The sequence below is a fragment of the Callithrix jacchus genome, chromosome 10, assembly GCF_049354715.1.
Source record: "Callithrix jacchus isolate 240 chromosome 10, calJac240_pri, whole genome shotgun sequence".
Lineage (NCBI taxonomy): Eukaryota > Metazoa > Chordata > Mammalia > Primates > Cebidae > Callithrix > Callithrix jacchus.
The window spans coordinates 19983315-20009401 of record NC_133511.1 but is presented as its reverse complement, the minus strand read 5'-3'; the positions used below and the strand labels follow the sequence as shown (position 1 = coordinate 20009401).

The window sequence follows — 26087 nt, the reverse complement described above, 5'->3', positions numbered from 1 at the left end:
CTCACTGGAAATATTCTGAAAATTATAAAAGATGCTTGAAAATTTTGACAAGTTTTGCAAGAATTTTCCCAAACTGGATGACAGCAAAGAGCAAACAAACAAACAAACAAAAGCCCTTTTCCATTTCACAGACATCCAATAAATAACTGACACATCCAGAAGACTAGATCAGCAGACTCCAACCTTTTTGGCACCAGGGACAGGTTTAGTGGAAGACAATTTTTCCACAGAAAGAGGTTTGTGCGTATGGTTTCAGTATGAAACTGTTCCACCTCAGATCATCAGGCATTAGATTATCTTAAGCAGTGTGCAGCCTAGATTCCTCATATGTGCAGTTCACAACAGGGTTCGCACTCCTATGAGAATCTAATGCTGCCAACAATCTGACAGGAAGTGGAGCTCAGGCAGTAATGTTCTCTCACTCTGGCAGTTCACCTCCTGCTGTGCAGCCCTGGCCCAGCGGTTGGGGACCCCTGCTATAAATTTCTTTAGATGGATCTTTTTGAAACAAAAGGCTTAATTCTTATTAGTGCTTGAATACACAATAAAGTTGGACAGAGGTGACCATTAACTGCATTATGCTCTCTCCAAGTATGCAGACTTGAGAGATGGGATTCTTGGTGCTTATTAACATCAAAATTTAAAAACTGAATTGTCTTAATGACCTTAAAATCTCATCTTAGGTAGAAACCAAACACTATTCAAGCAAAGGTCCTTTTATTGCTAACTGACCAAAAATAGTCTTCTCACTGAGGAACTTATTTCCATGTGGGCATTTTTCTATATCAAAGGATGCATTGCCAGATTCCACTTCTAATTAAAAAAAAATTTTTTTTTTTGAGACAGAGTTTCGCTCATGTTACCCAGGCTGGAGTGCAATGGCACAATCTCGGCTCACCGCAACCTCCGCCTCCTGGGTTCAGGCAATTCTCCTGCCTCAGCCTCCCGAGTAGCTGGGATTACAGGCACGCGCCACTGTGCCCAGCTAATTTTTTGTATTTTTAGTAGAGACGGGGTTTCACCATGTTAACCAGGATGGTCTCGATCTCTTGATCTACCCGCCTCGGCCTCCCAAAGTGCTGGGATTACAGGCGCGAGCCACCGTGCCTGGCCCAATTTTTTAAAATTTAGTAATCATTTGTTTTTTTCTACCATTGTCTTTTATATGTAGCAAACAATACTGGATTTCTATTAATAATAATGAAATGAAGTTTCCTTTGGAAATGGTTTTTATGTTTAAAAAGTAATATTACTGGCCAGGCGCAGTGGCTCACACCTGTAATCCCAGCACTTTGGGAGAGCAAGGTAGAAGGACTGCTTGAGCCCAGGAGCTCAAGACCAGCCTGGGCAACATGGTGAAACCCCATCGCTATAAAAAATACAAAAATTAGTCAGTGTGGTGGTACGTACTTGTGGTCCCAGCTACTTGGGAGGCTGAGGTGAAAGATCACTAGAGCCTGGGAGGTCAAGGCTGCAGCGAGCCATGACCACACCACTGCACTGCAGCCTGAGTGACAGAGTAAGACCTTGTCTCCAAATAAATAAATAAACTAATTAATTAATTAAAATTAAAGAAAAATGATTAGTAACTTACAGTTTAGGGGTTATAAACCTATGGCAAATCACTAAAGTAGTATCCAAATTTAAGTATGGGAAACAGTTGACAGGATAAAGGCAGGTTCCTTAACAGGCATGCACTCAAGACCACTCTAATTGGCCTTCCAGCCTCTTATCTCACCACTTTCCCTTATCACAAAACTCCACATCCTAGCAATGTTCCACATATAACATAGCCTAAAATGTCCATTTTAGCATCTGTATCTCTACCACCACACCCCTAAAATACCCAACTCAACTCCATAGACTTTAAAGAATCTCTACCTTACAAAATTACCTTCCTTCAAGAAACCTTCCCAGGCCGGGCAGGGTGGCTCACGCCTGTAATCCCAGCACTTTGGGAGGCCGAGGCAGGTGGATCATGAGGTCAAGAGATCAAGACCATCCTGGTCAACATGGTGAAACCCCGTCTCTACTAAAAATACAAAAAATTAGCTGGGCATGGTGGCGGGTGCCTGTAATCCCAGCTACTCAGGAGGCTGAGGCAGGAGAATTGCCTGAACCCAGGAGGCGGAGGTTGCAGTGAGCCGAGATCGCGCCATTGCACTCCAGCCTGGGTAACAAGAGCGAGACTCCAATTCAAAAAAAAAAAAAAAAAAAGAAACCGATAGTGTTACGTGTTATTATTAGAGACTTGGTCTTATTCATCTACCAGTCTTTCTTTGGTTCCCCGCACAGGTACGCAAGAAATATTTTTTGAAAGAATGACTGTTAAGTTTTACTCTTATTTAACTACTGAGCAATGTTAATTACATTCTACTTTCAACTTTCATCCCTTCACATTTCCTTTATAATGTATTCTCCTGCCTCTTCTACTATAACTCCCCTGCAGCTGTTCCTCCACAGCCTCTGAAAGCACTTCTGTCTTCCCCAAACATGTGACCCAAGAAACTATATTAACTGTCTTTCTGGTGCAATCTCAACCTGGTTGATCTACAATATTCAAATTTCTTTAACTACCAACACAAATATAATAGCACTAGCTAAGACCTCATTCCTGTACATTTAGTTGTCCACTAGATATTCGTACCCAGATATTCCATAAATATCTGTGGTGGGAAGCCTCCAAAATGACCACCAATAAATAGGCTGGGCACATTGGCTCATGCCTCCCATACCTTGGGAGGCCAAGGAGGGTGGATTGGTGGTGCCTAGGAATTTGAGGTGAGCCTAGGCAACATGGCAAAACCCCATCTCTGAAAAAAAATACAATTAGCAGGGCATGGTGGCATACCTGTCGTCCCAGCTACTTGGGAGGCTGAGATGAGAGGATCGCTTGAGGCTGAGAGATTGAGGCTGCAGTGAGCCAAGATCATGCCACTGCATCCCCAGCCTGGGCAACACAGCGAGACCCTATCTCAAAAAAACAAAATGACCCCCATTGACTCCTGGGTCTTGTATTCATGCCCTTGTATAGTTTCTTCCCACAGTGAATAGTGCTGACCTGTGTAACTAACAGATTATAGAAATGATGGAGGTGACTTTGGAGGTCAGCTCACAAAAGTTATTACAGCTTCTACCTCCCTCTCTGGTTACAATCACTCACTCGGGTCAAAGCCAGCTGCCTCAAACATCCCCATAGAGAAGTCCACCTACCAACAGAGAAGCCAAGGCTTCCTACCAACAACCAGCACTCACTTGCCCAGCATGAGTAAGCCATCTTGGAAGTGGACCCACGAGCTGCAGTTGAACCTTCAGATGACTGAGGCCTTGCTTCTAATAGCAGACACCTTAACTGCAACCTCATGAGAAACCTTGAATCAGAACCAACCAGCAAAGTTGCTCCCTGATTTCTGATCTTACTAAACTATGATAAATGTTTGGCAGCACTGTCCAAAAGAGATTTTTGCAATAATTTAAAACATTCTATGACCAACCAACAGTACCATAGCCACTGGCTTCATGTGGCTACTGAACAATGTCAAATGTGACTAATGTGATTGAGAAACTGAATTTTCAATTGTATTCAATTTTAACAAATTTAAGTGTAAATTGCCACATGTGTCTTGTGGCTACCACACTGGATAGTGCAAGTTTATTGTTTGGGGATAATCTATCATACAACATATAACTAAAACAGTAATTTAAACTAAATCTATCCCTTACTATGTCTGTTCTCTTCTCTATCTTTCATCTAATCAGTCAACCAAACAAAAATAACCAAACCAAACCAAACCCTGCCTCCTCCCTTTTACATTCCCCATCTTGCTAAGTATTACCAACACCCACCCAAGGACACAAGCCAGAAGGGCCCATACTTTGACCACCCACCTTTCATCCTACTGGTATTCTTAGTATCTTAATAACTTTGTCTCTTCTAAGTATAGTGTTACCACTCCAGTTAAGGACTTTATTAATATCATTTTTCATATGGATTGCTATAAAACGTCTCACTATTGGTTCCTCTGCCCCTGAAACTGTTTCTTAACACTAATTCTTTATTCACACTACCACTGAAAGAATCATTTATAACAACACTTACCACCTCTCTGACTGAAGGCCTTCAGTGGCTCCCTACAATCCAGAGGTTAAAATCCAAACTCCTTAGAATGACGTAAAAGGCCTTCTATAATCTGGTACTACCTATCACTCCAGCCTACCAACTGCTGTGCCCATCATCACCCTCTATGCTCTAGCCACACTGAACTATACGCAGTTACTGAAAATGTGAGCTATTTCACCTCTATGTCCTTATTAATATTCCTTATTACGGCTGGGCATGGTGGCTCATGCCTGTAATCCCAGCATTTTGGGAGGCCGAGGTGGACAGATCACTTGAGGTCAGGAGCTCAAGGCCAGTGTGGCCAACATAGCAAAACCCTGTCTCTACTAAAAATACAAAAATTAGCTAGATGTGGTGGCACGTGCCCGTAATTGCAGTACTTTGGGAGGTGGAAGCACAAGAATCGCTTAAACCCAGGAGGTGGAGGTTGCAGTGAGCCGAGATCATGTCACTACAATCCAGGCTGGGTGATGAATTGACTCTCTTTCAAAAAAACCCAACAGCTTCTTTTACCTGAATTGTGCTTCTATCCTTTACCTGTCCAGGAACCACATCTCACATTCCAGGATTCAGCAAATATATTCATCTCCTCTATGAAAATGTTTGTGATCTGTCCAGGTTTTCTCCTTTGAGTCTCCACTGTACCCTGTGCACTTAGTTCTCTGTCTCCTCTAGAAGGCAGCAACAGTACCTGATTCAACTCTGACCCTATCTGGCAGTACAGGATAGTGTTTAAGAGTGCAGGCTGGGGCCAGGTGTGGTAGCCCACATCTGTAATTCCAGCACTTTGGGAGACTGAGGCAAGTGAATCACGAGGTCAGGGGTTTGAGACCAGCCATAGCCAACATGGTGAAACCCCATCTCTGCTAAAAATACAAAAATTAGCTGGGTGTGGTGGCACATGCCTTTAGTCCCAGCTATTCAGGAGGCTCAGGCAGGTGAATCGCTTGAACCCAGGAGGCGGAGGTTGTAGTGAGCTGAGATCACACCACTGTACTCCTGGGCAACAGAGAAAGACTCTGTCTAAAAAAAAAAAAAAAAAAAAAAAAAAGACTACAGGTTGGGAAATCAGACAGAGTCATATTAAAATCCAAGTTTTACCACTCACAAGGCATGCTACTTAAACGGGTTCTCTTTCTTCACCTGTGAATGATCCTATAACAAACCCATTACCTCACAGAGTAATTGTGAGAATTAAGTAAAATAATGGGTAGAAAACACTGTAATGCTTAGCACATAATTTTTAGTCAATAAATATATTTTGAATGGAGAGATTAAAGGTTACTCTAGGAGTTACCACCTCCTAGATAGGTAAATAAAGGGTGGAAAATGGTCAAAATAGAAGGTATCATCTTTAGAATAACCTTTTAGCAAAATACAGAAAAACTAAGTAATCCAGGAAGCCTACTGGGTATCTACCACATGCTCAGAAAATTGCAGGGAATGGCAAAAGGACTCAATCAGAAATAAGTAAAAGGTTGAGGGAGAGCAGAGGACTTAGATAGGAAGAAAGGAAAGGTTAGAAGACTAGTGGTGACAATAAAGGAAAGGGTACATGCAAAAAGATAAGGGGAGGCCAGGTGCAGTGGCTCACACTTCTAATCCCAGTACTTCAGGAGTCTAAGGCAGGTAGATAACTTGAGATCAGGAGTTCGAGACAAGCTGAACAAACATGGTGAAAAACCCTGTCTCTACTTAAAAAACAAAAAAATTAGCCGGGCATGGTGGCACACACCTGTAATCCTAGCAATTCAGGTGGCTCAGCCACAAGAGTCACTTGAACCCAGAAAGTGGAGATTGCAGTGAGCCAAGATCATGCCACTGCACTCCAGCCTGGGCAACAGACCAAGACTCTGTCTCAAAAACATGAAAATTAAAATAAAGATATGGGGTGAGGGAGAAGCAGAAGTTAAGAGACAGAAAAACACAAAAATTTTAAAGTAGAATCCTATCAAGTGTTGGCAAGATCTAAGAAGTAGTCATATTAATAGATGACTGTTCCTAGGCTGAATCACATGAAATTGCAAATATTGGATTGTTTTTGGCTAATAAAATGGATCAGCCCATTTCCCCATAATAAGTTGGATCTTTTAAAAAATAGTAACTCAAAGTCTGGAGCTTGCATATTAATATCATTTTACATTCTACCTTTGGCCTTGAATGCCTGAATGTAGGGCTCATAAGAAAAAAAATTACACTCCTATTAAAGTGTCCTGGATATTCCCTGAAACACAACTTAGAAATTATTGCTGTAATTTATATTAAAAGAGGTTAAATAACCCTCTTTGGCTGAATCTTTTCATTTGATGTAACATAACATTGGGTACAGTAGCAAATATAACAAACCAAGAGTTAAAAAAAAAAACAACTTTTTTTTTTTTCAAGAGACTGGGTCTCACTCACTTTTGTAGCCCATGCTGAAGCAGACTGACACAATCATAGCTCACTGCAGCCCAGAGCTCCTGGGCTCAAGCAATCCTTCCACCTCACCCTCCTGAGTAACTAGGACTACAGGTACTGTGCCCCACTAACAGACCTGAATTTAAAACTTGGTTCCAAAAAAATTTTCTAGCTGGGAAATACTGATCTAGTCAGTCAACAATGTCTTTGAATCTAAGTTTTTTTCTTATCTGTAAAGTGGGAATAACATTTGCCTTGTATAGTTATTTCTATTAAATATATCTAGAATGATGCTTTATATGTAGGAGCTGGTTCACGGTTACAAAATAAGGAAACAGTTGTAAAAGTATAGTAAATGCAAATGTAAACTACTAGTAGCAATCAAATAAACATATAAAAGCAACAATAATTTATTGGGTGTGACAAGACTGAAATGCTGCTTGTGTAACAACCTCATTTAAAAATATATATATATGGGAAAACAAGCATGGACAAATGTGTGTGGACTGTGAATTGGTTGTTTCCCACATCATTACTTTTGCCAATCTGACTTTTTAACTTCATCAATGCTCAAAGATGACAGAACATTCCCCAGAGTAGTCATATCGATAACAGTACATTTTTCAAGCTGGATAAGCAAATATCTCCTTATTGCTAACAGTGTGAGGAAGCAGGGCTAGTTAAAATGAGATATGGTAAATATTTATGCAAAACTAACAGATCTTTACCCCACAGGGAGGCTGCAAGCATGGGAAAAAAGCAGCTTCCCAGAACTCGGCATAGCGGATGTCTGTAGCTCCCTAAGGGCTATAAAGTCTCTACGTCTATAAGACTGCTTTGAAGAGCATTGCCTTTTGCATGTTAGCCTCCTTGTAAATTCCAAACCTAGTAGAATTCTGAAATTACAGTTCTCTAATCTGTCTCTACCTAGAAACAGTACTAAATAAAAGATTTAGTCGGTGGGCTTCTTTTTTAAACAATGAACTGCCTACCTCTCTTCTAGATTTTCTGGGTTACTAAGACAAAGGAAGAAAACAATTTATAACTAAAAAGGGTTGGGTTAAAAAATAACACACCTAAATATCTCTTAATTTTTCTCTCCATTTTATAAGATAAAAAGTGGCTAAACTAAAATGATTCATGCCACAGAATTTCAGAAACAAAACATCATTTACAAAGAATGAGATAAAAAGTAACAACATTTTTCACTTCAGCCCATATGGGTGTGTGGGACCCCCATGATCTCTCCCCTTTCTAGTTAGTGTCAAGCTGGAATGTGAGAAGATGGCCAATGAGAAGACTGAAATGCAGCAACATGACATCATGGTGGGGACAGTTACAATGTCAGAGGAATGGGAAAGAGGACTTGTTAATCCTGACTTGCCCAACCACTCTGGGGTAGGACTGTGCCCTCTTTGAGCCTCATCTTTCCTATCTGTAAATGGGCTGACTGAGATGGCAGGCTTTCTCTCAGGAGGCTCTCCCAGCTCTTGAGAATGGTGAAGCAGGGATGCTCCCTTTTCTTGTGGCCATCTCTGTGGGGTCAGGGACTCTGGGTATCTCCTATCTTCTCATCCCACTGCACCCCTAGTCTCTGGAGAGACTGGACGCAGCCCTTCCAGGTAGAGCCCTGCTTCCTCCTCTGGGCTCCTCCTCTAGGACCCATGGTGTTCTGGGGATCTGTATCCTGCTGTGATTCCACCAGCATCCCCCAGCACAGGGGTGGCCATCCACCTGCACCTCAGACATTCCCAGTGGGCTTTTCCTTTGCAGTATGAGATGTCCTACAGGCTCAAAATGGAAATGTATAAACAGGTAACTGTGTTGAGCATAAGGGTATTCAGAAGAATGGGTGGAGATCTAGAAGCCACGAGAGGAACCTAGTGTGGGCAGTCTGGGACAAAGCTGACCCAGAGCATATGGGTCTTGCCCTGAAATCTCAGAAGAGGTCTCAGAGGGCTGATCTGGGGAAAAGGAGACAGATTTCAGTCTCATGAAAGGAAAATGATTCTCACATTTTGGAGACATCATCTAGCAGCAGGAGCCATCTAGAGGAGAGGCAGGCAGTGGGGAGGGGCCAGGCATCCCTATTGAGGAGGGCTCATAGCAGAGACTAGGGAGCAAGATCAGGGAGACTATGGAGGTAACTTCCCAGGAAGGGACTGTATGGATAGTCTTAAGAGTCCCTTTCAGCCCACAATCTCAAGTTTTGGGATGAACTCCAAGAATCTGTTGCTGTTTTGAAGGTTTTCAGACTGATCCCATTCATTAGGAATGGCCAGAAGATTCTGAGATTGTTCTTATGTCCCTGAACTTGATCCCATGGATAAGGCTGACTGCACCATTCCCAGATAGACCTCAAGATTCTGTGACTGTCCTCAGGGTTCTGAGATTAACCCCAAAGGTATAATAATGCCAGGCACAAGGTTCTGGGACTTCCCAAGCTTCTGAGTTTTGCATGAAGGTTCGGAGACAAACCTCAAGTTCTGATATTGACCCCTATGTGATGTGTTCACAAAGTTCCGAGGCTGTCCCCAAGCTTATGAGTGTGATCTGAAGGTTCTGAGATAGACGAAAACTTCTGAAATTGACCCCAGTAGTTCAACCTTGAAAACCTAGGAACTATGGTTCCTAAAGAGATGAGAGAGGTCCTGAGATTCTGAACTTGCTGGACTCTCAGATTCTGTCCAACAGAATATTAGAACCAACAGGTAGAGCCTTGGGTCAGGGATTCCAGGTGAGTGGGAAGAAGAAGGGAGATGGACTGGGAGTACAGGGCACCTGGAGTGCTCACCCTGGCATGCTTTTCCAGGTGTGTGTGGGCTATGTTGGTTCTGATGTAGGCAGGAAGAGGTTTATCTGCCTGGAGCACTGTGTGGTCCCATAAGTGCAAGCAACAGATCCCTTTATGGGGAGATGACAATAGGTAGGACCTAGGCACTGGGAAACAGGTTCCACTCTCTTGAGGCTGGGAGACACAAACCCCACCCAGACACACACAGCACACCTGTAATTCAGGCAGAGGCAAAGCACAGGGCCATTACCACACACCCCTTTCCCCAACCACACAGCAAAAAGAAAAAAAAAGTGTTTTAAGGCTCAGAAGATGACTCTATAGCTATAATTTAAAAGATAAAACCTTTTTTCTTAAAATGGCAGAAAATAAAAACTGAATGATAAAGAAAAAATCAGTACTATAACATGGCAAAAGAAAATATTATCTCCACTGCCACTTAAACACACAAATTCTTGATGAGAAAAAACAGCAACTTAAGTTACTTATATCGTTTATGCTTCCAAAGGCCTGATTATCTACTATTAATATATAACATAAATGAGATAGGCTTAAACATCTTAAAAGAACTTTAAAATGATTGTGATGGAAAATGATTTATAAGCAACATAGATGGGGCATCAAAAAAGTCCAGTGTTTACAGATGTGTATATATTTAAAGCAATGAATAACAAACCTAAACACAATGTTTAGGTTCACTCTTTAGAGCAAATGAGACAAAATCCCTCATGTCAGAAATCTGGAAAATAGGTAAAACAGGTGATTAGGAGTACAAAGAATAAGATGTAGTTATTAAATTATAATGTGAAGTATTGTTGAAGACAAAATCTGCTTTCTCGGTTTCATCCAACTGATTGATCTAAATGACCCAAGAACTATAAACACGACTGTGACCAGTAATTTCAAAAAAGTGGGCATTGGAGTAATAATCCCAACTCCTCTGTTTAGAAAGTATGTCAGTTTAGGTAAATCTATGAACCTCCCAGAGGCTCACTTCTCTCAGTTTTAAAACAGGGACATCAGTATTCGGCTTAGTTGAAAGGTTAAAAAAGACAATGCATAGAAAGTACCTAAAACAGTGCACAGTACTTACCATGTACTCAATAAATGTAACATCTGGCTGGGCACAGAGGCTCACACCTGTAATCCCAGCAGTTTGGGAGGCCAAGGTAGCAGATCACCTGGGGTCAAGAGTTCGACATCAGCCTGGCCAACATGGTGAAACTCTGTCTCTACTAAAAATATAAAAATTAGCTGGGCATGGTGGTGGGTACCTGTAACCCCAGCTACTCGGGAGGGTGAGGCAGAATTGTTTTAACCATGGAGGAGGAGGTTCACGTAAGCCAAGATCATGCCACTGCACTCCAGCCTGGGTGACAGAGCAAGACTCTGTCTCAACATATACATACGTGTGTGTGTGTGTATACACACACGCATGTATATATGTGTATATGTATGTGTGTATACACACACACATGCATGTATATATGTGTGTATATATATGTATACATACACACACACACACACACACCATCCTTTCCTATACTCCAAGTTTCCTGATAGGCCTAAATTTCACCCATTTTTAAAAATGCTCATTGTCACCTACATCACATCTTACCATCTTTCAAAGTCTAAAATATTAGAGCAACAAGTAATCATGAATTAAATGCTGTCTTACTAATCAAACTACTGTAACTTCCAGAATCCTTCTCTGACCAAAAGATCACCATATTTATCACATTTTCACTGGATGCGCAAAGTATATATAGGTTTAATCAGTTGCTATTTCCAACAGACTGATAATAAGTAAGGTTCTCTTTCAAGTAGTGATTAAACAATGCCCAATCCATAAAATGTTACTTCCTCTATTCAAAAGCAATGAACATCTAAAACTTCTTAGATTTTGACTTACACTAACACCTCTTCCATTTGGTCTAAATAGTTCACTGAAATACAACTAAACTGAAAAATAAAATAAAAAGGAAAACATAAAAAGACAGTATGTGATAGGAAGTAACCACATTAATTTTTTAAATTTGGAAATAAGATCAATTTAATCACTAATTATTTAATTCCACAACTTCCCCAAAATACACATACTTCTCACTTTAATCTTCACACCAATGAATGAGTATCATTCTATCAGGTAAATTTCTTCATTTTAAAATATAACTCAGCAGGTAGCAAGAGCTCAAAATAACTGCCAAAACAATGACCTACACAGAACAGGCACTGAATATTTACTGAATAAATGAAAAAACAAACTAATATTAATAAATATAAAACCGGACAAATTCTGAGTGATCAAAGGTAGATTTAAAAGTATACTGCCAATCCAAACTATCTAACCCATTTTGTAAATAAACATGTTCCACAGTCTGAATTGAAGTAACTCTTTTAAATCTATTCCTCACTCCCAAGTGCATTTAATTCTAAAAATAGCCTGAAATATAAAAGATAAGGAATATTATCACAGCAAGGGACAAAAACTATCTTAGCAACAGCTGTTAAAAATACATGAATTCAAAATGATTCTACAAGCATAGATAAAAGTTTTAGGAAACCCTTGCTAATTTCTGAGGTCTAAACAATAACAACTACTATAACTTACTGACCTCTTTCCTCTTTTCTTTTTTGAGATGGAGTCTCACTATATAGCCCAGGCTGGAGTGCAATGGCACTGTGTTGGCTCCCTCCAACTTCTGTCTCAAGGGTTCAAGCAATCCTCCTGCCTCAGTCTCCCAAGTAGCTGGGATAACAGGCACCCACAACCATGCCTGGATAATTTTTGTATTTTTTAGTAAAGAAAAGATTTCACCCTGTTGGCCAGGCTGGTCTCAAACTCCTTACCTCAGGTGATCTGCCCACCTCGGCCTTTCTAAGTGCTGGGATTCCAGGCATGAGCCACTGTGCCCGGCCCACTGACCTCTTCATTACTATGTGCTCGGTACTTACACACACTGTCATTTAATCTTCACAATTCTGCAAAGTAGGTATTATTCCCATTTTCACAGATGAGAAAATTAAACTGCTAATCAGAGAGGTAAATTTGTCCAAGGCCTCTCAGCTAGTAACAGAACAAATCTGATGCACCAAAAACCACGCTCCTTTCTTTATCATCGTCCTTCAGTTCCCTTCCACTGCTCCTCTCTTACAAAGGCAAAAATCTAGAAATAAATACACACACACAATTAAGGGCTGAGATATCTTTTCCTTTAAAAGCTACTTTTTATCTGTGAAAAAATGATAGCTTCAAAAAAAAAAATCAGCCAGGGAGTCACAATTAATATAATTAATTATTACATATGCATATAATATTTGACTTATTTTCTATTTTTGGAAACAGAATTGTACCTTGTATCCTTTTAAGCTATAATTGTATGGTAAGAAGCTTCTCCTTTTTTACTGTTCACATCCAGGCAACACACCCAATTTACCTTTATACACTATCTCAAGAATTCTAATCATGCAGGGCTTCTTGGTAAATACAGTAACTACTATAGAGACCTCAAACTTTCCCCCAAATTGTGTAACTAACAATTGCAACTAAAATGCAACCAAGGTACAAGTATATTATCCTAACATTGGTACAGGCTGAGTATCACTTACCCAAAATGCTTGGGGGGCCAGAAGTGTTTCATTTTTCTTTTTTATTTTTTTTGTATTTTAGAATATTTGCATATATATAGTAAGACATCTTGGGAATGGGACCCAAGTCCAAACACAAAATTCATCAGTGTTTCACATACATTCTGTACACACAGCCTGAAGGTAATTGTATCCTATTGTAAATAATTTTGTGCATGAAATAAAGTTTGTATTATGTACTTACATGTAGAATTTTCCACTTGTGTGTGGCACATGTTGGCACCCAAAAAGTTTATTTTGGAGCACTTCTGATTTTGAATTTTTGGATTATGGATATCCAACCTGTACTGACAAACTATTATCTCTGAAACTAATGCTCTCAATTGTGATACAACAGAAAAACAATATGCATCATGGCAAGTCAAAGTTATTCTTCACAGGCAAATTTTTATTTATTTATATTTTAAACACACTATATTGTCCCAAGTAACTAAAGCCAGAATCAACTCCACAGATTCTGAAAAATTGGCTTTTCCTTCGCAAGAAAACTTGAAATTAAATACTTTTATTTACAAGCCAATGATAGCTACTTTTCTACTGCAGTTCCTGCATGGATTCTGAAATAAGACTAGCAATATGATGTAATTAGAGAAAACTAAAGGTTTGTAGATATCCAAAGACTAATGTAGTGTCGCTGTATACAGTGAAAGAAGCCAGTTAAGAAGATAAAATTAATTTGATAGTGGTACTATACTAAAATATCGCCATCACGTTGTATATAATAATTATTTCCTAAGCTATACAAATTCTCTTCTGCCACCTCATTGTCACCTGAAAATCTACAAACTGAAGAGATTATATCTGTTTATTTTGCATCCCATTGTTTATTACCTAATACCTTCCCCTCAAAAGAACGCCCTGTGAAATTGTGATCCTAGATCCATAACAGAATGTCTCATATTCCCTGCAACCATGGAAATGACAAACTCACTGATTATACTGAATGCTAATAAAATCTACAACATCTTGAATCAAAATGGAGGCTTTCAGGCCCTCAAGACAAACTAACCTGAGCAGTTGGAAGTTGCATTAATGATTGCTAAACTAAAATTAGATGAATTTATTTACTTTTATATCATCTTAGCGATCATCTTAAAGATATGACAGATCCTTTTTCTACAGAACAAACGACACGGGTGAACACAGGATTTTTATAAATGATTCTGATGTTCTTCTCCAAAGAAAATAACATCACTGAGAACTCCCAGAAGACTTGGAGCCATTAAAAGCTGGGATTCCTTTCAATTGGCATCATCCCAAAAGAGGCTCAATGAGAAATGAAACCTCTGCAAATCAAATCTGTTGCAATGTTGTTTTTTCCAGAGGTTAATTACCTGTTTCTGCTACACACGCACACACACACACACACACTCTCTCTCTCTCTCTCTCTCTCACACACACACACACACACACACGCACAGAGAGAGAGAGAGAGAGAGAGAGAGAGAGATTGAAGGAGAGGCTGGAAAAGATGACATTCTGTTGTAAGCCTCCTCCAGAAATACTCAAAATGAAATCAAAACAACTTCTGGCTGTCAAGTTCTAGATACATTCCATGAGCATGCTCTGCTGCTTGACACCTGTCAATCTATAGTACTAATCCCTCAAACTATCAGACGGTAAGAATTTACTATAAGAAGTCACACTTTCAGACTTTGTCTTTTAAAAATACTTAGTGAAACACTTGTAAGTGAAATTATGGTATCCAAAAACTGCTTCAAAAAAATCCAGTGAGAAGGGGGGAAAGAAAATCGATAAACCAAGATTGTCCATATATTGGTAACTGCTGAAGTAATGATGGGAACATGGAGGTGCATCATACCAGTCTCCATACTTTTGTATATGTTTGAATTTCCCACTAAAAAAAAAAAAAAGAAACTTTCATAGACTCCAAATAACCCATTTAACAAGCATTTACTGAGCTTATTGATGTAGACTTTATCATTATTCCAAATTATTTAACCTCCACTTTCCTTAAGAGGATTATACAGCCTTATCTGTAATCATGCAACTTGCAATGCCACCTGCAGAAAGACTATACATCCCTATCCCACTGACAGTGACCTCTGACCATATGACTTGCTTTGGCCACTGACATGTGAGCTGATGTGATATACACTATAACTGAGTGAAAGCTTTAAAAGCCACTGTATGTCTGCATCTGTTTTCTTGCTCTTTCCCTCATCCACAATAATGGCATATCCCAGACTGGGGATGCTCCTTGAGCCAGGGTTCCAAAATAAGACACGTGAAGCAATGCTGCAGTCAATCCACAGCAGACAAGGTGTAACATAAGCAAGAAGAAAAAAAGTGTTGTTAGCCATTCGATAGTGTTGCTATAGCAGCATAACCTAGCAAAAGCTGACAGATACACTTATTTTGGAGTAGGTACAAAAAATAAAATTAGAGGCTGGTATATTTTTTAAGTGTTTCAAAAGATAAAAAAAAAAATAACTACTGTTACCTGTGAGGACAGGATATGAGAACTAATAGGTGTGTAGGAATACTTTTTTATACCATTATATATGATTTGAATTTTCTGGGCATGTATGCATGTGTGTTTAACCTGAGCAGCAGCATCTGGGTAATCAGATCATTTGGGACATTTATTTTTCTTCCTTCTGCCTTTCAGTACTAAAAATAAAAATATAGTAAGGCAACCGAGAATTACTTAAAAATGAGTAAGAACTTGGCCGGGCATGGTGGCTCACCCCAGCACTTCGGGAGGCCAAGGCAGGCGGATCACAAGGTCAGGAGATCAAGACTATGCTGGCTAACATGGTGAAATCCCGTCTCTACTAAAAACACAAAAAATCAGCTGTGCATGGCAGGTGCCTGTAGCCTCAGCTACTTGGGAGGCTGACACAGAAGAATCACTTGAACGTGGGAGGTGAAGGTTGCAGTGAGCTGAGATAATGCCACTGCACTCCAGCCTGGGCGACACAGCGAGACTCCATCTCAAAAAAAAAAAGAGTAAGAACTATCCTTCTACCCTTGAAGAAATCAAGCATTAGCTAACAATTTAGCTTTAAATAAAGCCTCTCCCTGCCCCCATTCATTGTTAATTATTTTAAATGTCCAAGGCTAAACAATATATACATGTATTTAGGAGTATGTCACATGCATTTCTATCAGTTTGCTCACTTTCAGGTTTCAGCAAAGCAATACAGTATTTTGTATATGGATGGTACAGTCACTGATCTCAAAAGAAATTCTCACAAAAATTTCATTATTTTAGTATGCCAGTTAAATTGGCAAAGAAGTTTGCTCTAGTCAGGGGTGTCCAAGGGAGAGAGTACAGTCATGGGTTCTTAGTTTCTGTTTCTGGTTGGGCCAGTAAAGCCCCTTTCTCATCCCTTTTTTCTGTTTATCAGTAGAGACAGAAACTAAAAACCATGGCTTTAGGCTGCTGAAAGCCTAAAACAAAACAGAACAACAGCAGCAAAATAAGGCAGGTTGGACAAGCTTGCTAGGTGTTAAGTTTTGTAAACATGACCTAACCAGTACTAGAGACAAGGAATCTATTAAGGTAACTTTTTTGAGACGAACTCTCCCTTGGTCACCAGGCTGGAGTACAGTGGCGCGATCTTGGCTCACCACAACCTCCGACTCCCTGGTTCAAGTGATTCTCCTGCCTCAGCCTCCCGAATAGCTGGGATTACAGGCATGCGCCACCATGCCCAGCTAATTTTTGTATTTTTAATAGAGACGGGGTTTCACCATTTTGGCCAGGATGGTCTCAATCTCCTGACCTCATGATCCATCTGCCTCGGCCTCCCAAAGTGCTGGGATTACAGGTGTGAGCCACTGCACCTGGCCAAGGTAACTCTTACAGGGTAAAATTATAAAATAGTGTTGAGAGAAGGGTAAAAAGGGGAGAAATTCTAATCATGACTCTTGTGGTGATGAAACAACACTTGAATGGTTACAGAAATCAAGTTCAATAGAGTAACACTTTCCTACATGAACATGTTTTTACTTCAAGAGAGCAATATCTGAACATAGCAGTAACCTGCAAATGACTAAGAACATGTCTGCACTTTTCATCTTAGGATCTCAAAGCACTTCACAAACCTTAATTTAACCCTTATATCACCTGAGAGGTAGTGATAAAATAATACATCATTATAACCATCTATCCTGCCAATATAAAATATTTAAATACCTCTTCAGCAGCATTTGCCCTGAGAAGGTCTTGCTAAACAGCCAATAAAACAGGAAATAGGCTGACAGTGCATGGGCCACCAACAATCTCTGAAAAGATCAGACCTTCACCCACAAGAACCACTTCCGCTGGGTAAACCACAGAGACTGTACTGGGCAAACCACAACATACCAGCTTGTGTCTGGAACACAGGCAGATAACCCATCTGGAAGGATATGTCTAAGTACTTTCACAGGATTTCTTGTATATTAAATGTATTTGGGGTATCTATTACTCTTCTAGACAACATATAATCACTTTCTGCATTACAAGATCAATTTCAGGTATCACTCCTTCAGATGCTGATGAAGTCTCCAGTTTTTTTTTTTTGAAACGAATCTTGCTCTGTCATTCAGGTAGGAGAGTAGTGGTGCGATCCTGGCTAACTACCTCTGCCTCCCAAGTTCAAGCTATTCGCCTTCTCAGCCTCCTGAGTAGCTGGGATTACAGGCATGTGCCACCAGATCCAGTTCATTTTTGTATTTTTAGTAGACACAGGGTTTTGTCATGTTGGCCAGGCTGTTCTTAAACTCCTGACCTCAAGTGATCTGCCCACCTAAGCTTCCCAAAGTGCTGGGATGTACAGGCATGAGCCACCATGTTTGACCAGTTTTTCTGCAACAAAATAATCTGCATTTTTTTGAATCCACAAAAGACCTACAAAGTCCTCTTTGATCTTTTGAGCATATGAACATATGATCAGCATTTATACGTAAATGACAAAAACTGTAGTATCGCAGCAGTATCTTTAAATGACTCTAATGTGTTACATAACACCAAAAGAAAAAGCAGTGTGACAAGTAGCTAATTAAAAGCATTAACTAAAACCAGGGTTTCTTAGATACTTCCAATTTCTGCATGATTTGTTACTTGAAGTCCAAGACAGGAAACCTCCTTTTCATTGGCCATTAGATTTGCTTGTCTGTAGACACTGAGAACCACCCAGGGCTGTCATGTGACTATGATCTCGAAAACCTGGACCAGCATTTGAATCAGTAAAAGACCCTGTTTTGGTATGAATCTAAACTGCACTGGTGCATGCTAACTCAAGAGTGTATTTTTTCTTGTACTAAAAGTCAACAATACATGCTCACGTAACTTAGGCACAGCCTCTGACCAGGCGCTAGCTTCATAGGCTTCTCTTGGAGTTAGAAGGTGCCTTACAACTGTTTTTCCTATATGACTGTCTTGATGCTTCCAGATATTCTAAGTTGAAAAAGTAAAATGCTCTAAATTTGGCATGTTTGCAAATTTTAATATTACCAAAATACAAAATATTAATATTAGCAATATACGAAACAAGGACAATTTCAATAATCTGAAACTAAATTAGTACCAAGGAAAAAGGTCTAATAAAATATTCAAAAGGTCTACAGTCTTATAGATTTTTTAATAATATGCACTTTTTCTGTTACTGTGTCTTGTCATTATTAACAATTCTTGCAAATACAACAGCAAGAAAATAAAATATTTCAATTTTCACAACATCCATTTTGCTGAAGAAAAAAATACTGCTAAGCATTGCTATTTCACTAATATGTGAAAATAAGAGGTGACAAAACAATAAGGTAAAAATAAACCAAAACATTGGGTGAAATGGCCTACAATTAAGATAAGGGACTAAAAAACCACCAAAAAAAAATTAACAACTTCCTGATGTATTTCATCACATCGCAACAAGATGATTTTCAACCAACAGTGGCTAACATTATTTCTATACCCTACCCTTTTGTCATATAATTGATAACATTTGTTGACAGTACTCTTATTTGAAAGAATCACTTTGTAAAAAAGCCTTTTATAACATGAGTAATTGCTTAATTAGTTGGTGTTTGTATAAATGTGTTTGTTTCATTTGACTGTGACACATCTCATATCCATTCTATAGACTATCTAAAAAGTGAATCAAAATGACCTTGAGAATCTCTTTACCCACATTTTTGCACTAGGAGAGCAACTGAGAGAAAGCTAATAAAGTATTAAGAGAAACAAGTTGATTTTTAGACAATGGATCAACGGAAAGCATAAAACTTGGCTAAGCAAAGAGTAAGGGAAAGGGACCGGAAAGGATAATGAATAACCGTCTGAAACATTTAGAATCATACAAACATAAAATGGGAGGAGAGCATTGTTTAGCCTGGTACAGCAAGTACATACAAGTAACAGGACAACTTAAAAGAAAAGTTTGAGCTAAAGATCGGGAAAAACTTCCTGACGGCAAGATCTATCAGATTACCATACTCTTTAGTCTCCTTAGGAAATGACAAAAGCTTTCATCCTCAAGAGATATTTAAAATTAGAACGGGTAAGGTACTAGAAAGTATGCTGTAAGAGAAAACTTCAACTGACTTCATCAAGTTGGAGAGTTACTAAAGAAAAATAGTACAGAAAAATATAGTACAAGGACAGACAATAACTTAAAGCAAAACAAATGGGAGACTTAAAAGCCAGAAAATCTAGGTTAAAATCCTTGGTCTGTCCTTTCTAGTTTTATAATCTTGATTTAAACTGTATGAATTACCTTATAGCATGACAGAAACATGATCTGCCCTGTACCAAATTGAAAATATTGTAAATGTTAAAGAATTATACTATCACAGGATATCATTACATACATGATGCTATTTTACCAAAAGAAGGCAAAATTATAACTTTGTTGATTCAAACATTTTCATTCACATGGCACTATTTTGAAAACCTGTAATTATTAAAAGGAAAAGGAGCATGTCTTCAAATAAAGCTCAAGAACATTATCAAAACCAAGTTTTAACAGAAGACCAAAGGAAGTTAAGCTATTACTCCTGAGTATGTGTCATGGTCAATTTCTAGGAAACAAGCAATTACATAAGAAACATTGATAGCAATGAGACAACCATGATGCAAAAGAGTTCCTTCAGTTACCTCTGGGAACCGGTATGTCATCCTGCTGTTTCTGTGATCCCTATCAGTTTGGGAAGCAATTCATACCCAGTTCTGGATGTCATTTAGACCACATATGTACAACGAAATATTTTCCAACTGTCTTCCCTTGGAACTGCAATGCTCCACAGAAAAATAAGTAAAATTCACCATTTATGTATTCCATGAATGTTTGCCTCAAACTTCATTTTTTAAACTGAAAACTCAAACTTAATTTAAAAAAAAAAAAAAAAACCTGCCCAGCTTGGTGGCTCAAGCCTGTAATCCCAAGCACTCTGAAAGGCCAAGGCACACAGATCAGCTAAGGTCAGGAGTTCAAGACCACCCTGGCCAACATAGTGAAACCCCATCTCTACTAAAAGTACAAAAATCAGACAGGCATGGTGGCAGACGCCTGTAAACCCAGCTACTTGGGAGGCTGAGGCAGGAGAATCGCTTGAACTTGGGAGGCAGAGGATGCAGTGAGCCACGATCACACCACTGCACTCCAGCCTGGGTGACAGAGCAAGACTCAGTCTCAAAAAAAAAAAAAAAAAAAAAAAAAAAAAACCTACATCTCAATGGTATATACATGTTAACAACTGGAAACCACCAATGTGTTACGTGGTATTCCAAGGTTAACATATTTTTGTAAAGATTTCAAATAAAGCTTCTCTTGTGACCTCAATGAATATGAACATCATATAATATACCATTAATCAGGAAAGCTACAACTCTGTACTTTCAAAAAAAGTTACTTTAGGCTCTGCATGTTGACTCATGTAAAACTGTCCAAGTGACTGTACTATTGCATACCTTTATGACTCAAGATTTTATACGCAACTAAAGAGGCAAAGATAAAACTGAATACAAAACTAACACTGTGATCCTTAGCCCCCATTTCCATTTTCTATTTATTGACTGGCTGACTCTATGAGAAAAGTTTACAAATAATTTTACCTTACAGATATATGATTCATGCAATGTTGAAAATAACATGTAAACATGAGTAGTTCTTTTTTTTAGTCAAAAGCATTATATAGCAATTTTGCTGATGAAAGTATCATTAATGAAAACGCTAATTACTGGGTAGAGACACAATAAAGTCACAGGTTTCCACACTCATTTAAAAAATTTGCTTAAGTTAAATAGCTTAAAGCTGAATTTGGTACTTAAAAAATTATATCAAAAACCTATGTTTATCTATAAGTCAAAAACTACAAAATTCATAAGCCCTAGGCAAAACAAAATTCCATTTATTTCAAGGAAGACCCTTGTAATTTTCCTAACTGTACTGTCCCTGAAAATTCAATGTTATACACGTTGGCCTGAAATCATTTACTGAGTCTATTGAAAGAGCATTCTCTCCCTTCTACCTCTCAGAAGAAATTCCAATTGCTATTGAACCCCTAAATTCTCAGGGATACAAGAAGGACATGTTGGAGGATTGGAAACAATGAGGATATATTTTAATATTGAATAGAGCAACCAAAGCAGACTGAACAGCAGCAATCAGACATCTCTACCACTTGTCAAGTGCTCGTTCTCAACGATGAAAACTACGGACTCTAGGTTTCACAAATAAAAGCAAAAGACTGTTCATAAACTGCTTAGAATTTTTTTTAAAGCTGTTTGGATATACTACATAGAAGCAATAGCTACCATGAACATAGGTTGAGTTTTAAGTTTTAAAAAGAGTTCGAGTTTTAGGTTTTAAGAAAAGGGGGTACAGACTGGGGAGTAAAAGATGAAAAGAAAGAGAACAAGTGAATGTGTTGATTTAACTGCAAAATAATAACAGGATGTAAGAGAGTTCTGAGTATCCAAAGTGACCAATCAGAGCCTAAACATAGCTGAATTCCATCCCAGCCCCAGCACGTCCCTAACACAAGAATAAAACCCTTATCTTGTTCAGCCATGTGTCGCCTGCCACAAACTGCAAAACAGAACAACGCCCAAAACCATCTAGTCTGATTTCAACTGAGGACAGACAGACTCTGTAGTCAGAAGCACCACAATGAAAGAACTCTAACTCACACAGCTGGCCTGGTGGTTCTGCACACTCTACAAAACAAAGCCATACCACATACAGCACTTCAAACTTGAAAGGATCTCTATCTAAAAAGCTACACTGGCGCTGTTAATTTTCCAATAGTTCTAGAATCAGCAAAATATATCTACAGTACACTGGAGTTAGTGTAAAACTCTAACTTATCTCCAGTTAGTGTAAAACTAACTGGAGTTAGGGCTGAGAGAAAGCTAGAAACTATTCTCTGCTGATAACCTTGTTAAGACACCCTGGTATAGAAATAATATTAAACCAGTACCTCCAGATTTCACCTCTCTTAAGAGCAAATGGATGCTTTATATTTACAAAATGTATTTAAAGAAAAAGCAGTGGTCAAATAAGAATAATTCTTAATAATAAAAAAAGTAGTAAATCGACGAAACAGGTCTCAGCAGTGCTTACTAATTGGCTTTCCAAGGGTTTTTTCTTTTTTAAAAAAATATGTAAAATTAGGGAGCACCCAAACCAGTTCGAAAAACATTAATGCCCAAACCAATTTGTAGATTAATCTTACGATATTCATTTTGTAATCTCTTGTGCCTAGCACAGTGCCTGGCCACACACAAAAAAAAACAAACAAAAAAAAACAGGCTTCCAGTAATTTCATCCTTATTGAATGTTTATATGCCATCTAAGTTATAAAGAAGATACAAATCCCAAGATTCTATTTCCAAGATAATGTGAAGAAAAATCCCTGAGAAGCACTGCTGAAGAAAAATCATTACTTGAGGGCTTTTAAGTGATTTGTGTGTGGAATGAGTTCATTCTGTTTCTATAAATTAAACAGCTCAGTATCGCAATGAAAACCAACATTACATTAGTTCTTAGTAAGACCTCTTGTCTACAGGCTCAACAGAAAGACCAAGAATTGAATGAACCAGGAAAACAATTATCCCTACACCCGTGAAAGTGATTTCTCAGAAGAAAAAATACCCTGAAAGGAAAAAAATGGGGATAACAAGAAGACAGCAAGATAAGCACTGTCAATACTTAAGTGTATTCTTGCAAAAATTAAACATTATTTCATTGAAAATGAAAAGCCATTTTGAAAAATACACAGAGTAAATATAAATACTTTAAATATTTAACGGACTCTTTTAAGTGAACATTCATGTGACGCTGAAAAGCATCAACAGGAAGAGGAAGTTAGTTCTGTTTCTGGAGTAGCTGTTATGGTATGATAATGGAATTTGGCTCTTTAAAATCAACAAATGAGTCTTACAATTGGGTAAAATTCTTATTAGGAAATTAAACTACTTTGTGCAAAAGCACTATTGTTGCACTTTTCATCAAAGAGCTTTGGCACTCTAATTCAGTTACCTGATCTATTTTTTCATAATGTAATAGTTTGAAGACTGACTTAAAAATAAAGCAAGCTGACAAATTTGGGACTGGCATACAGTGTCATAATTAAATTGAGAAGTGAAATGTGGTGAAGAAATCAATATGCTTTTATCCCTTACCCTATGAGAAGAGTAACTCTTAGGAAAAGCAAACTGCACTTCAACCACACATGGTCTAGCTCAATTCGCCCCACACCAGCATGCAACATTGATAAGTGCTATAAAGGGCAGACACAGAATTCAACAAATTAAGCTGCACGCTTATACTGTGCTTATGGGTTTATATGTTTTAAACGCCAAGTGTCTCTGGAAGATGAAACCTTTAAATACAAGAATTAAAAGCAAACCCCATGATTTACCCTCATTTCTTCAGCTCCTGGACACTGTCTCCAGCAAGAACCTGTGATTTACTGGTAATGTCAACATTCTGGAAAGTTATTAGATAATAATTAAACACTGTGCAGGTCAACATCTAAAAGAGATCAGGTTCCCAGAGGACCATGCAGTAGGCTCAACATTACGTTCACAGGTAGAAATTCCTAAAATGTAATTGTCTTGAGAACTACTGCAGGACAGGGCTAAAACCGAAAAACAATACACCAATACCAAGCCGACTTCAGACAGCGACCTTCACCCCAAATGACCTTCTCTTCTGATTTCCAGATGAGTACACAACCCTAATGCACACTACAGGCGGAAAACCACAATCATGGCTTTACCGCCCCCTTCTCCGAGAATCGGGAGGGAAGTTTCTCTCCAGAAAAACTACATTTCCAAAAGCCAATCAACTGGCTAACTGGCAGCAACCCGGAGCTAACTGCACAGCTCCGAAACAACCCTCTCTCCTCTGCCTGTCAACTTCGCTGGCCAAAGGCAATCTGCAATCACCGACTCCGCTGCTAGGTCGGGCCCAATTCCGGGAGGCCGAGAGGAGGAATTCATACCAACCTGTCGGTGATAGTAGACTGTGTGCCACTCATTGGGGCCCTTGGCGAGAGATCCTCCTTTTATCCAACTTGCATTTTACAGTAACACCTCCTCCCCACCCCCAGTGCTCTGGGATCAGGCCCAACTCCGTCAGGGACGCAAAAGTCCAACTCAAAACTCCATTCAGTCATCTAGACCATCCGATTGGAAGAGGTCAAGGGATGCGGGTTGGAGCAAAACAAGTTATCTCCCAAAACAAACTGAGAAAGCCAGGGAGCGAGTCAGTCCAGAGCGAGTAGAGATAGTGAGAAATCCTCCAGGGGCACAAGGAGAAACTTCCTCAGAGAGAAGTCCGCGAGCCGTGGGAAGGGGACCCGGGACTCCCGCCGGGGCTGGGGCGGGATCAGCAGCTCAGGGACGGGTGTCGGCTCCTCCTCCGGAGTCTCGGGGCCTCGAACTCCCCGCCGCGGCAGGGCCGGGGCCCTCCCTCCCCGCTCTCTATCTGGGGCTGCCGGCTGCTCGTGGCCGCAGCGTCTGCCGCGTCTCCGGCCGTCCCGCGCCGGGCTCGCGCGGTTCCATGTCCCGGGCCCGGGGCTCTCCTCCTGTGGTCGCCGCCCCCACCAGGCTCCTGGCGCTGGGACGAGCCGCGGCCGCCGGGGGAGGGGTCCCGCGGCCCAAGGTGACAGGGACCCGGGTCTCTCAGCGCCGCGGACTGCTCCCCATCCCTTTGAGGCCCGGACTCTTCCGCAGTCGCCAGAGGCGGCGGCTCCTCCCCGACGCTCCCCGCGAGGGGCGGGAGATGCCCGTCCGGCCCGGCCTGGAAGCCCTGGCCCCGGAGGCGGAGGCGGCGGCAGCGGCGGCGGCGGCGACTCCCCGCGCAGGGCCGGCTCGCCGGGTTCTGGAGGCCCTCGCGGGCGCGCGCGCAGACGACGGAGAAGGCCGACGGCGGTGGGGGCCGCGCAACCACGGGCGCGCGCGCGGGTTCCGGTTCCGGTCCTGGCTTCCCGGCCCCGGCGGCGTCCAGCGCGAGCTCGCGCTTCCCGTCCCCCGCTGACTTTTTTGGCCCCCTCCTCTCAGACTTCGGGAAGCCGCCTCACCCGGGATCCCTCCGCCTGTCAGACTCGCTCTTTGGCCTCCGCGCGGACGCCTCCGCCGGAGCCCGGTTTGGGGGGAGCGGAAAAGTAGTCCTGCGGGGCGGAGGGAGGTGGGACCCGTGCGGCCTTGGGAGGCCCACCCACCTCCCGCGGCGCCCGGAGCCCTGAGTGCCGAGACCTGCCCCTTCGAGTCCAGTTTGTACTGAGTCGACTTTCACCACAGACCGCCGAGAGCGCCCCCCAGACCCCGTGGACATTGTGCCGGAGGCTCTTTGGAAATTACCGGACCGACTTGTCCTGGAAACATTTATTCCTTAAGGGAATGTACTCGGCGCTCCTGTTTCCTGGCTGCGCGTGATCTGCCTGTGCCGGGCCGGCACCCGCCGCTAGCGCTACTGGAGACCCCGCTCACCTGGGCACCTGTCGGCCCCGGCGGGAGAGCGCGGCGGGAGCGGGAGGCTCCGGGCTGCGGGGGAGCAGTTGGGGACTGCAGCCAGGGCTCCTCGGTATAAATATTGCTTTTAGGCTGTTTCTGACTTGGCAAAATGAAATGTGTTATTTGCCAAATTGAGAAAGCATGGTGCTTTCCAT

At 40.7% G+C, this 26087-nt stretch overlaps 1 protein-coding gene across 8 annotated transcripts in view; it reads right to left on the bottom strand.

The window, feature by feature from the left end:
- Positions 1 to 25333, bottom strand: part of ARHGEF12 (Rho guanine nucleotide exchange factor 12) — a 152793-nt gene extending 127460 nt beyond the window's left edge. For all 8 annotated transcript variants that reach the window (XM_002754442.6, XM_009006989.4, XM_009006990.4 and 5 more), the window contains exon 1: positions 24424 to 25333. In XM_002754442.6, coding sequence (XP_002754488.3) covers positions 24424 to 24455 — 32 coding nt within the window. In that variant the 5' untranslated portion in view covers positions 24456 to 25333. The remainder of the gene's footprint in view (positions 1 to 24423) is intronic.
- Between the last annotated feature and the right edge of the window lie 754 nt (positions 25334 to 26087).